General features: G+C 35.4%; 1 protein-coding gene across 4 annotated transcripts in view; it reads right to left on the bottom strand.

Annotated features, from left to right (window-relative positions):
* Positions 1–11,593, bottom strand: part of LRRC28 (leucine rich repeat containing 28) — a 51,198-nt gene that overhangs the window by 32,072 nt on the left and 7,533 nt on the right. For 3 of the 4 annotated variants that reach the window (XM_010717539.3, XM_010717535.3, XM_010717537.3), the window contains exons 4-5: positions 10,605–10,642; positions 9,725–9,862 (exon numbers count right to left, since the gene is read on the bottom strand). The exons of the other annotated variant lie outside the window; for it this stretch is intronic. In XM_010717539.3, coding sequence (XP_010715841.1) covers positions 9,725–9,862; positions 10,605–10,642 — 176 coding nt within the window. The remainder of the gene's footprint in view (positions 1–9,724; positions 9,863–10,604; positions 10,643–11,593) is intronic. 4 annotated transcript variants of the gene reach the window in all.

Raw genomic sequence — 11,593 nt, 5'->3', positions numbered from 1 at the left:
TTTTTTGGTAAATAAAAAGGTTTAAGACTGTGTACCATAACTACAGGACTTCTACAGTTATAAGATCTCTGATATCTCTGTAAAGGTGTAAGCCTAAAAATCAATGCTTGCAACAACTACTTGAAGCACTCTAAGTATCTTCAAATCCCCAGTCCACCTCCCACAGACAGGAGGAAAACCCCTGGCAAAACAATGCTTACAGTGACTCAAGAAATCAACGGCTGCTCAATATAAGCATGAGCCAGGATTCAAGAGGCAGAATCAAATCTCATAACAATAGAATCCAGCACTATCTGCTCACAGCCTCTCTGGAATGCACATATCGTCCAAGTACACCAACATTAGAAGCAGCGTTCAAACTCATTCATCTTGGCACAATTCCTTCATCTCCTACATAAAAGCCCTTAAGGGTAACAGCTACCAGGGGGAAAGCCCATGGCCCAGAGCTTAGAAAACATACATACATGTTCCTGCAAGGATTTTGATTTTCACAAGTGGAGTACTACAAAGCTAGAAACACAACAGGCTCAAGAATATCACTGGTAATAATTAGATTGGTTTTTCCCTCCTCCATCCTGATTTCACCCACACCTCCCCAGGTTTCCTACAAACTTCTTTTCAGTGAAGGAAAGGCACAGTTTGATGGTAAGAGGCATGGAACCGGCAAGGCTAGATTCTGCAAGTCTGACACATGGTATTTTTCACAATGATCTCACAGAATAGTAAAGAGCAAGTGGCAAGAGATGGACCTTTCTTAGTCTGAACTAGTTCATTTTGAAACACTTTGAATCATTTTGAATCGTGTATACATGCACACACCTTGAATACACACACCTACGCAGACGCAAAGGGTCTCACTGGAAATCAAAACTGAAGACCGGGCAACATCAGGTCACAGACAACCTTCCACTGAGATATTCTTGCCTTCTAAAAAACACATTTTTCTACCATGGATATAATTAAAAAATTTTAAAAATTTAAACTCAAGGGTGTCATCTTGAGAGATGTCACTTTCCAGATGTATGATGAGACCACAACTTTCACTAAGGCTCTGTGACCAATAAGAACAATCAGACAAAGATGGGAACCTTCACAGGTCAAACCATCCTCTGCCCAGATCATATGAAGAATTAAAATGAAATGGACATGATCTGAAATGCTGAGGTACTGAACCCTACACTCAGACACTCCTGGATCTCTCTATCAACTCAGTAATTACATACGAACACCGTTCACACCTTAAATATAATCAAAAGTCAAGCAGGTAGTTTCCAAGTTAAAGGATAATCAAAAACAATGTAGGGACCTAAGAAAAAAACAACTGTGTTGGAACCCAACTCATCATCATCTTGCTAAGATGTGCAATAAAAAGAAGCTGAAATCAGTAACAAGCTGAGCAACGCCTAAATATTGTTGAACTAGTGTTAGAAAGCCCAAACACTTGCTAGGTTCCTGGTCTCTAGACTTTTACCTTACAAGGACTTGAGACTCCAAGCTACTGACACGAAGCCATGACAGCAGCTTCAGTTTGTCCCTGATCACTTTTCCAGATACATAATGACCACAGCTGTTTTAAGATCCACGTTTCATAAAACTGAAGGCATTTGGAAGTCAGATGCACTGAGTAATATTACTTTTTTTTTTTCCAAACAACTAAAAACACACTAATTAAAATACCTTAGTTTCCAAATGCTTTTTCCAGTCATTGAGCTAAATTACAATAGCAAATTTTAAGTTACATTTGCTAGCCCAAGAAGCCTAACACACTAAATAATATTTGAATACACAATATAAATGTTAAAGTTATGGCTTCTTCCACTTGTTTTCTATTAGTTTCCTAATTAATGAATTTCAACACATATACACCGAACACATGCATTTTTGACAACCTCCTGTGCAATACTATGACGACAAATACCACAGGCCTTTGTTGAAGCTTTTTTTTTTTTCTTTTTCCAATTTTTTGGCTCTTAACATCATTTCTCCTGCAGTTAGAGGAAATACTTCAGTTCCAGTACACCCAATAGAAGCCCATCTAGAAGAAGAGGTCGAACAAAAAAACCTACACTGGAATATGTAAAACTGAAAACATAGGTTTTCTGACCATGTTTTTACTTCTGCTTTTGCTACTAGCATCCACTGATGTTATAAACCTTCCATGGTGAACTAAAAAACATCGTATGATACTAACAAAAAGGCTTTCCAAAGACTCTCCATGAGGGGAAGTGACACAGAATTATGGGAAAAAGTAACTGTAAGAAGGGGGCAAGCACACAAACAGAGAATAGTGAACAGGTTGGTATACACAGATGACTCATCCTGACACATTATCCGAGTTAGGGTATATAGAAAAACTTCAGTTGGTAAAAATTTCCAGGAATTTAATAAAACATTTTTTTTCTTGTCTTCACTTCCCTCCCCATAAATTTAAAGCACTCAGAGGTACTCACAATCCTCCTGAGAATTTAAACCAAACCAAATATTTGAGCAATGCAGACACTGTTATAAAATCTCACACCACCAACATCCTTTAATTAAATAGGCACCACTATGTTTGGACATGCATGAAAGCTAATCTGTTAAGGAACAGCACTTGTACAATACACCACCCTGTGCTTTGGTCACCTCAGTTTAGGTCATGAAGTCAAACAACAGTAACCATCCACAAAGCCATTTTGTTTAATTCTTCTGAGATAATCCTTTCCTATAATTTTCTAGGGAAATTTTTTCTTACAGAAAAAAAAATGTCATTCTTACTGACTGTCAGAACAGAGCTGTATAGTAGCTTACATAAAATCAAAACGTTCTCCTGCTAGAAAGCCAAAGAATGTCTTAAAGTTACTGTATTTTCACTGGGCTTCAGTGATACAGCATCACTACTAGAGCCTTACTAACCCTGATGTTAAAAAAAAAAATACAGTAACAGGCAAGTGTTGGCAAGTATCACACTGATTTGGGTAAAGACCAATTTTTTTTGTTGTTCACCATAAGAGCTAATATTAATTTCAGTTAGTAATGTGACTGGTAAAATATATGCTCTTTTTAATAATTTATTGCAGGACTCAGTTTACTAAGTAAAACTGCATGTGCTAAGAAAACAAGTTTTTGTTGCGTTTAAAGTTTAAAAGACATCTATGTACTCCAGGAGAAACAATTTTCTTACAACAAGAATTGAGAGATTTGTATTTAAGAGTTCATGCTCCTTTAAATAGTCACAGACTTACTGAGTGCAAAGCTCATGTAACCTAATCTATGTTTTCCTCAAATCCCCACAAGTCCATTTACTTAAAAACACCACACTCCTGGATTGCTGCCTGGCGTACCAAACCTGTCCCATCCTGCATACATGTTACTAAATTAGGAAAGCAGAGTGGACTAACATTACGCCAACTCTGAAAAAAGAACAGAGCCTGCATCAGTTTGTGCCTCAGCTTTTAAAGACACAATCATAAAAAAAAAATTGAACATTAATAAGTATCAACATAACCTAGCTTAATCAGACTGTAATAAAAGCAGAAGGGATAGATAGCAGGAAAAGACCCACAAAATATAAATACATTTTCTCCTCCACCTTCACTCCCCAGTACCCCTACCAGCCCCCATCTTGAGGTTTCCAAATAAAAATATGAAAAACCCATTTTAAAATTAAGTTTGACTGCATATTTTAATGCCAAGATCCATAAGAATAATAGAATTGCTGGCATGCTACGGCCCTGATCACTGGAAATCTACTGTGAAAACAGAAGTAGGGAAAGGCATGTAAACATAACTTCTTAATTAAGATTTACTGAAATACCTCAATATTGAGCTCTATTCAGAATTGCTAAGTTGAGTATTCAGGAAGTCTTTACCAGTGAAATATTGGTATGAATAGTAAATACAGATATTGTATTTTATAGTGACTTTAAATTAAAAAAAAAAAGAAAAATGAATACAGTTTTTACATCTCAAAACTTCCCTTGCCTCCAATTAGCAAACCATATTGCTAAGTCTGTTCTGCTTTGCATTTATCAATTAACATTCCTAGGGTTATTTTATAAACAGGCAGAGCAGTAATTAATTGTAGTTTGATTTAACCCTCCTCATCATTAAAACTGGAGTTACCTATGCAAGAGAAAATGATACTGTACAAGATATATATATATATATTTTTTTTTAAGTTCTTCTTCATGAAGTCTTCCAGCCTTCCAGAAACATGAGGTGTTTCAGTTATAAAAACCTCACTGATTTTACAGCTATTAATTTCTTATTAACTCAGAGGATTATTAATTATGGAGAGATAATTATTCATTTCCTAATAACAGGTAGGAAAACTCAGTCCTCCCCAATATTAAACACAACTAACCTCATAAAGGTGTGGTCTCAGTCTCACCAAATGGAATGGGAACACCCAAGTTCTATTTCTGGTTAACACTGACTCCTGCTGTGGCCTGGAGCAAATCACTTCTGTTAAAACACTTTCCTGTCTGTAAAAGATGATAACGCTGCCTTATCAGCTTCAGAGAATCTCTCTCAAATGCTTTGAAGTCTTTTTTTTTTTTTTTCTCCAAGTCTACAAATGTATTATAATGGGGCTTAAACTGACTATTTCTAAAACAATTTGCCTTAAAAAGAACAAGGATTTGAACAGAAGTGAGATGAAGAGTATGCATGTCATTAAGCTCTTGTAAATATGGTTGCAATTTGCACTTCTAAAATGCTAAAGGCATATGAAGAAGCTGTCCTTTGGATTCAACCTAAACGAAGCAAACGCAACTGAATGCAGCATGCAGAGGTATCAAGAGAACACAGAAACGTTAATTGGAAATGGAAGCCCCACCTTTTGTTAGGAAAGAAAGGGTAGTATTTGGCAAACTTGAATTTGAGTGCTGCAGAGATCAGTGTCTCCCTGCTGCCACCACTGCTCACATACCCCACTCACCTGCACTTTTGCTTCACAGATCAAAGAAACAGCATCACACAGATTGCATACAATTTGCTATTATTCAACTGCATTTTATTTATTTTGCCAGATCAACGCACTCAGAGCATTTAAGAACTTTTCTGACAACAAACACAAAGGGAAACTTGGTCTACCCATATAAAGACAAGTGCTGCTATATATCTACATACACACACTTCCATTTTCATGGGAATTTTGCCTAAAGATGTGCTGGGATCATAAACCATACCCTATTCTTTGTATAATTACTTAAGCTTTTGCTCTTGACTTGGCAAAACATGAAGCTTTTCATTTGAGTATATCTATAATTAACTCCAACATGTGCTGAGTAAACATAACCTCATTTTTAATTAAATCTTTGAGCAAGATGCTACAACTTGCCATTTCTAAAGAGAAGTATTTGTCAAGCAGTGTGCAATACAAGTCCAATCCTCGTCAAACAAAACATTCGTCCGTGTATAACCCACCTTCATTCCAGTCATCTGTTGTCCAAACATGCATTCACTAACTACAAAACCAAGAAGATGAAAAATCATCACATCAAGACTTTAAGGATAAAGTAAAATCAAATCTATATAACATAACAGTCCCGAAGCTAAAGATGTCTCAGTTTTCCCTCCTGAAGAATCATTTCTCCAGTACAGCCTTTTTTTTTTTTGCAAGTACAGAATATATAGTAATTCTCATAGAGAAAGAAAAATGTAATTGCTCAAGTATGAAAAGAGTGGACGCACCATATACATTAGGAACATCAGAGAAAATGAAATTTCAGAAAGTTTCTAAGCTATCATTTTTAAGAAGGGTCAGAAAATTTACTTCAGCACATTCAAATAGACCTAACTAAAATCCTAAATTAAAATGATGCATCAACTCCCGGAGTAAAAAGAAATTTCTTAAAATAGAGTTACTATAGTAATACAATCCATCTTTCACTTATGCTACAACTAAGATTTTTCAAAAAATATTCCCAGTAGTATATCTAAATGGTCCTCAAGAATTTGAAGGATTTAAGTGTTACAGTTAAATAGCAGAAAGTGTGACGTTCAAGAATTGTTTTCCAGTGTCAACTAAAAGAACGAATATGTTGTTGAGGACAAAAGACACAAGGTCTGCCATTTGCAAAACAAAATGAATGCTGTACACTTCAAAGAAAAAAGCACTCAGGAGAACTCTTGTAAATATTAAAATTCTCACCATGTTCATTTCTTTAGACTTAGTTGCAGCTCCTTTAAGCAGCTCTTGTCTCAAAGATGGTCTTTCAGTTAATATTTTTTTTATTACCACAATTTAGATACTCTGACTCTACACTAGACAAAAGCAGGTCTATTTATTAACCTTACCAAAGAATATACAAAACATGACTGCAACAGAATTTCACAAAGCATTTTCTACTCGCTATTTCATGTTCTATTTCAATGTGCTTATTCTGGACAATCTTTCCATTTGCTTCTCACCAAATTCAGCTTAGTCACCTTTCAAAGCTGTCAAGATACATGATGCAAGTCAGACTGTTTAATTGCATCCAACCACCAAAAACAATGTGCTCAGAGGCCAAAGTGCATGAAGTTATCAACAGGTGACGCTGACTTCACAGTGTTTGCTAAGCACAAAGGTAGGATTATTATTTACACTACAAGAATGCTACAGCACGCAAAGCGTTCTCTAATCTCCAAGAAACATAATATCCATGCTTCAACTGGCCTTTTTCCCCTCATCAGTGCGGACTGATTTCTTTAGGAAACTACACCTTTCATACAGCCTGCACATTTTTTCTCCCTCACATCTTCTCAAGAAAACTTCTCAAACCTACTTATACATGACTAAACCTGAAATAGAAGAGGTCATCCAGTTACTCAATTCTCACAAACTTTGTGAACAAATACATAAACACTAAAACCTTTCTGTCCATCACACTGAAGGTAAACAGCAGCACATGCTCAGTCTTTATTAGAGTCTGAAAAACATCTATAGTTATACTGAAAACAAACACCTTTATAAGGCTTCATTTCACATACTGATTCAAATGTTTAAAAATAAAAGCTATGCTGAATTTCTGTAAGGCAACAACAAAATAGTAACGAGTGCTAATAGCACAACTGTGGAACAATCTCATCAAAAACAGATAATTAAACCCCACATGCTATTCATTTTTTCTTTCAATTCTTAATCACAACTAAGGAAGATAAAACCGAGTCATTCTTAGAAATATAAAGTCTGAGAAAAGCATCATTAACTATATGAATATGAGAAACTATTTGCCATTCAAACGTTTGCAGTCATAATAAAAAGATTTATTAGTACCCTCAATAAGTTGCTACAAATACCCATGTAGTTTCAACAAAAACTGAGAGTGCTTAGAGCACCAGACCCCAGGAAGGGAAAGAGAAGAGGAATGACAGACTAACAACTCTGAAGTAAGCTTTTTATGTGATGACATCATTATACTGCAAGTTGGTTACACAAGGTGAATAGTAATCAACCTTTCTTAACTGGGTCCCTGCTGTGATAAACAGTTCACTGCCATTTGTGTGATGTCTGTGTAGGACAAAGTCTGAGGTAAAATGATAATCACCAGTTTTGAGAAGTTGCTTCTGCAAATGACCACCACTCTTATCCGAGATTTTTTTCTTAAAAGCAGCTTTCTACATTCAGCACAAGCTGCATTTGTAGAAGCTAAACTCTGTCTTAAATGGTAACTTCTTTTACAAAGTAAGAGAAATTAAGGTTTGTCTTTCCCTAACAAGATGTTACAATGCAGTATCTGCAGTTGACAACAACCCAGTATAACAACATACTGCAGTGAATCATACCTCACCTAGCTTTGTTTTACTAATTTTGCTTGCTTTCCTGAGAGAATGCTATTTAATATTCTTGTATGAAAATTCATACTACCAATGTAAGTGAGAATAAAACAACTTAAGAAAACCTACTACTTTGCTCTATTTTGTCAATTGTTCGATATTAATGGTATTTTCAAATTCAAGTAGAAGTAATCTTTAAAATTTTCACTGTTTGACAATGTAAACCTAAGGAAACGAGCACTCTTCAGGAAATGTTACATTTAAAAAAACTCAATGCAGCAGACTAGCTGCGCACATTCTCCAATGTAAGTGAAAGATAAATCTTGCTTGGACTGGTAACACTCCTGCTGTGTGACATCCAGCCATGATGACACTGACACCATCTGAACGGACAGGATTAGAAATAGCAATAATGACATATGCTTACACTGATGGTACTCTACCACAGAAACAAAGAACAGACGTCAATGGGTTCTCCAATACAAAATTAGCAACAGTAGTATTGTTTCTAAACATGCAAAATTTTCATACGTTTAAAGTGAAAAATCACTTTTTTCTGATGATGTTCAGTACAAAATTTTGTAAACTTCAGAACAAATTAAATGAAGCTTTTACACGCCGCTGATACCACCTCCAAATGTGGTAGACTCAAAATCAGCTCCTCAGTAATGTAAATTATGCTTTTGAAAGTAGTCTTTTCTTGGAACCTTTTTAAGTTAATGTGTGAAGTTTTGAAGCAAATGTGCCACTTTTTCTTTGAACAAGTCTTTCTTTCATGGTACAGCACCATAAGGTAAATTATCTTTGAGGAACATAAAGCACATTCAAAACACTCCTTTCTCTTGAATGTAGGACATCTTAAAATTGATGGAAATTTTACCGGCCTTAGGTCATAATGTTTAACAGGTTTATCTAATTTCATTCCAGAGCATTTACAAAGCCAATTTATTTTTCCTTTCTAATCATAATCATTCTTTGACTGGTTCTGCAAAGCTTATTATGCCTAGAAAAGTACAAGGAGAGGACTATCTAGATTTCTGCAACCAAGACTTCAAAGAACAATTGCAGTATATCCCTTGCAAATAAGCCACATGAACTTAAAAACACATGAAAGTCACAGTGAAAATTTAGTTCAAATTAGAGCCAAAAGCTAATCCTGTTAGATTAAGTTACACCAGTTTTTTGGTTTTTTTGTTTTTTGTTTTTTTTTTAAATGCTGGCCTTACATTTTATCTTCTCTGCAGATCAGAAAATGCAAACACCCCAGAGCAAGATGAAAAAGTAAAACAGTGAAAAAAAATTCAAAAATTACTGTCATCTGATCTGGACAGATAGATTGAAGATGAAAGAAGAGAAATCAGTTACTTTTGCTTATCAAAGTACGTAGACAGCAAAAAAAAAAAATCATTCAAAATTTGCCTATGGCCAACTTTTTCTGACTCTGTGTCACATTTATTTGGAATAAATTTTGCTTTTTTGTTATAAGCCAGTAAGACCAACATTTGTTATCTACTGTCATGCTGAGGTAGAACTGCCATAGGCAAAGCTACTGGACACGTGTCTTTTCTGAAGAAGTATGAGGCTGTTTGGCTAAAAGATAGGAGGAGGACTGGAATACTTTATACTCAGTTAAATCCAAATAAACACTTTATCATAATGACATTTGTCATTAGCATTTTGTGTCTTCTTGAGTAACTTCCAGACTTTCTTGTTACAATGGCAACAGCTGTTACATAAATACTTTATTTTCCTCTTCAGAAATATTTTTCATTATTTTCCTCCACCTCACATCAATACTGCACAGCTTATTATTTTTTAAGTGCATTGGTACAGTACCGTGCAATGGCAATCCGTACCTCATCTTTGCATTCAAGTTGTGCCATGCTTCATTTCTAAGATCTGAGCAAACCTCGAACAAATCACTGCACCAAAGAAGATCACATGGATTTTGCCATTGTTTTACTACTTCGTTTGTACTTACCTGCAGGTAAATATTTCAGCTGGTTGTTAGCCAAACGAAGATGACGTAAGGATCTCAGGCGACCGATCTCTGGACACACAATTTCAAGGGCATTATCACTTAGGTCCAGAAACTGCAGTTTAACGAGGGAGCCAATGGCTTGCGAGAGAACAGATTAAAACATGAATGTGACCCAACAGTAATGTTAAAATCTTAATAGGACTACGAGGGGATAAAAAGCCACAGTACCTTACACCTAAGTATCAGCAGATTTTGATGCATTAAAGTCGGTCTGAGAACTGAATGACATAGTTGATGAAAATGTTCATCTAAAAAACTGTATTGCTGACAGTGAGATTGGGAGGAAAACAAAAGTGATGTACACAATGCTCCCATTTCTAGACTTTCCTCAGACGATTCTGCTCTGAATTTTTTTTCATTCCTTCGTGTTTATCCAATCTATATGTACCAACAAAGCTTAAAGTACTGCACTGAAGTTAGACATAGAACTCTAAATTTAATGCACAGAGACTAATACAAGTTCTTGATATTTTAAGTTTCAAAAGTGTCATGAAATAAACCAGCAGAGTATTCTGTGTGGTAACCAGCTCAGAGCAGAAGACATTCCAGATTTTTGTTTCTGTAAATGAGTGCCATTCAGCCATTCCAGTTTCTTCAATTAGAATTGAAGCAAACAGCATTCAGATGCATTTGAGAGTTCATTAGAAGAATTTAATATAACATAAACGAGGATATTATCAACTAAGAGCTATACTGGTATGTTTTGTATCAAAGTCTTTAATGTTTTATGGGAAAATAAAGAAAAAGATAGGCCTCTTCAAAGAAGAAAAATGAATATTTTATGACTCCTGCCACTTATGTGAGCTGGTAGATTACTTACCTTCAGGTACAACAACTATGTTATTTGAATGAAGGTACCTGGGGGGAGGAGAAAAAAAAAGCTAAGGACACCACCTGTTACCCTCAAGGACTTCTGCTACATAATCAGTTTGCAAAATATCCAATTTCAGACTGAAAGAGCACCCTCAAAGCCATTCCTCTTTATGACCATAAGAGCTGTGGACACCACATATATTGGCAATGGACAGATACTTAAGTTTCACTTAGGACTAATTAATGATAAACTTAAAAATAAAACAGAATGACATACAATTATTTAAAATGGAACATTCACAGTTAAAATAATGGGCTTCAGTTCTGAGAGACACAAGAAGAAAACAAGAAGAAAAAAAATGAAGCAGACAGCATAAGTAAAGCCAACCATACTTGATCATCAGGTTATCCCACACAATGCAAGAAAAGAAAGAAAAAACACCTGGCACAAGCTATACCAATTAGAAACATTTCCCTCCATACTTAAAAAAAAAAAAATCTTGCACCTTATATGACTAAAGAAAAATGATGTAGTCACCCTAATTGAGTTTTTCAGATCTAGAATATATTTTTCCAAAACAAAACAAAAAACAAATAAACAAACAAACATGTTGCCCATTATCACTCGCTTACTGAGGGAGACCAGCTCTCTCACTAAAAATATTCAGCACCCCCTGCAGGAACTCTTCCAGCACTGCTAGTCACTTCTGAACTATCGCAACACGGATTTCTCATGTTTTAATTTTGATGCCTAAAATCAATATGGCTGCAAATGAACAAATGGCTCTTGTAGAAAATAGCACTAATGAAATTTTCAAATACTGATAAATATTCGTGAAGAATATTTGAGTACTCGGTGCTGAACTGCCTAAGGCACACACAAAAACATTACAACAGGTTTGTTTTTCCATTCTTCTCAAACAGCATTTCCAGAAGTAGAAACTTTGTCTTTTTCAGGAGGATAGAAGCAGAGAACACTTCAATTGTATGTAGTTT

Source organism: Meleagris gallopavo, chromosome 12 (genome assembly GCF_000146605.3).
Source record: "Meleagris gallopavo isolate NT-WF06-2002-E0010 breed Aviagen turkey brand Nicholas breeding stock chromosome 12, Turkey_5.1, whole genome shotgun sequence".
NCBI lineage: Eukaryota > Metazoa > Chordata > Aves > Galliformes > Phasianidae > Meleagris > Meleagris gallopavo.
Note: the sequence above shows the minus strand (reverse complement) of the source record. Positions and strands in the feature narration are given on the sequence as shown.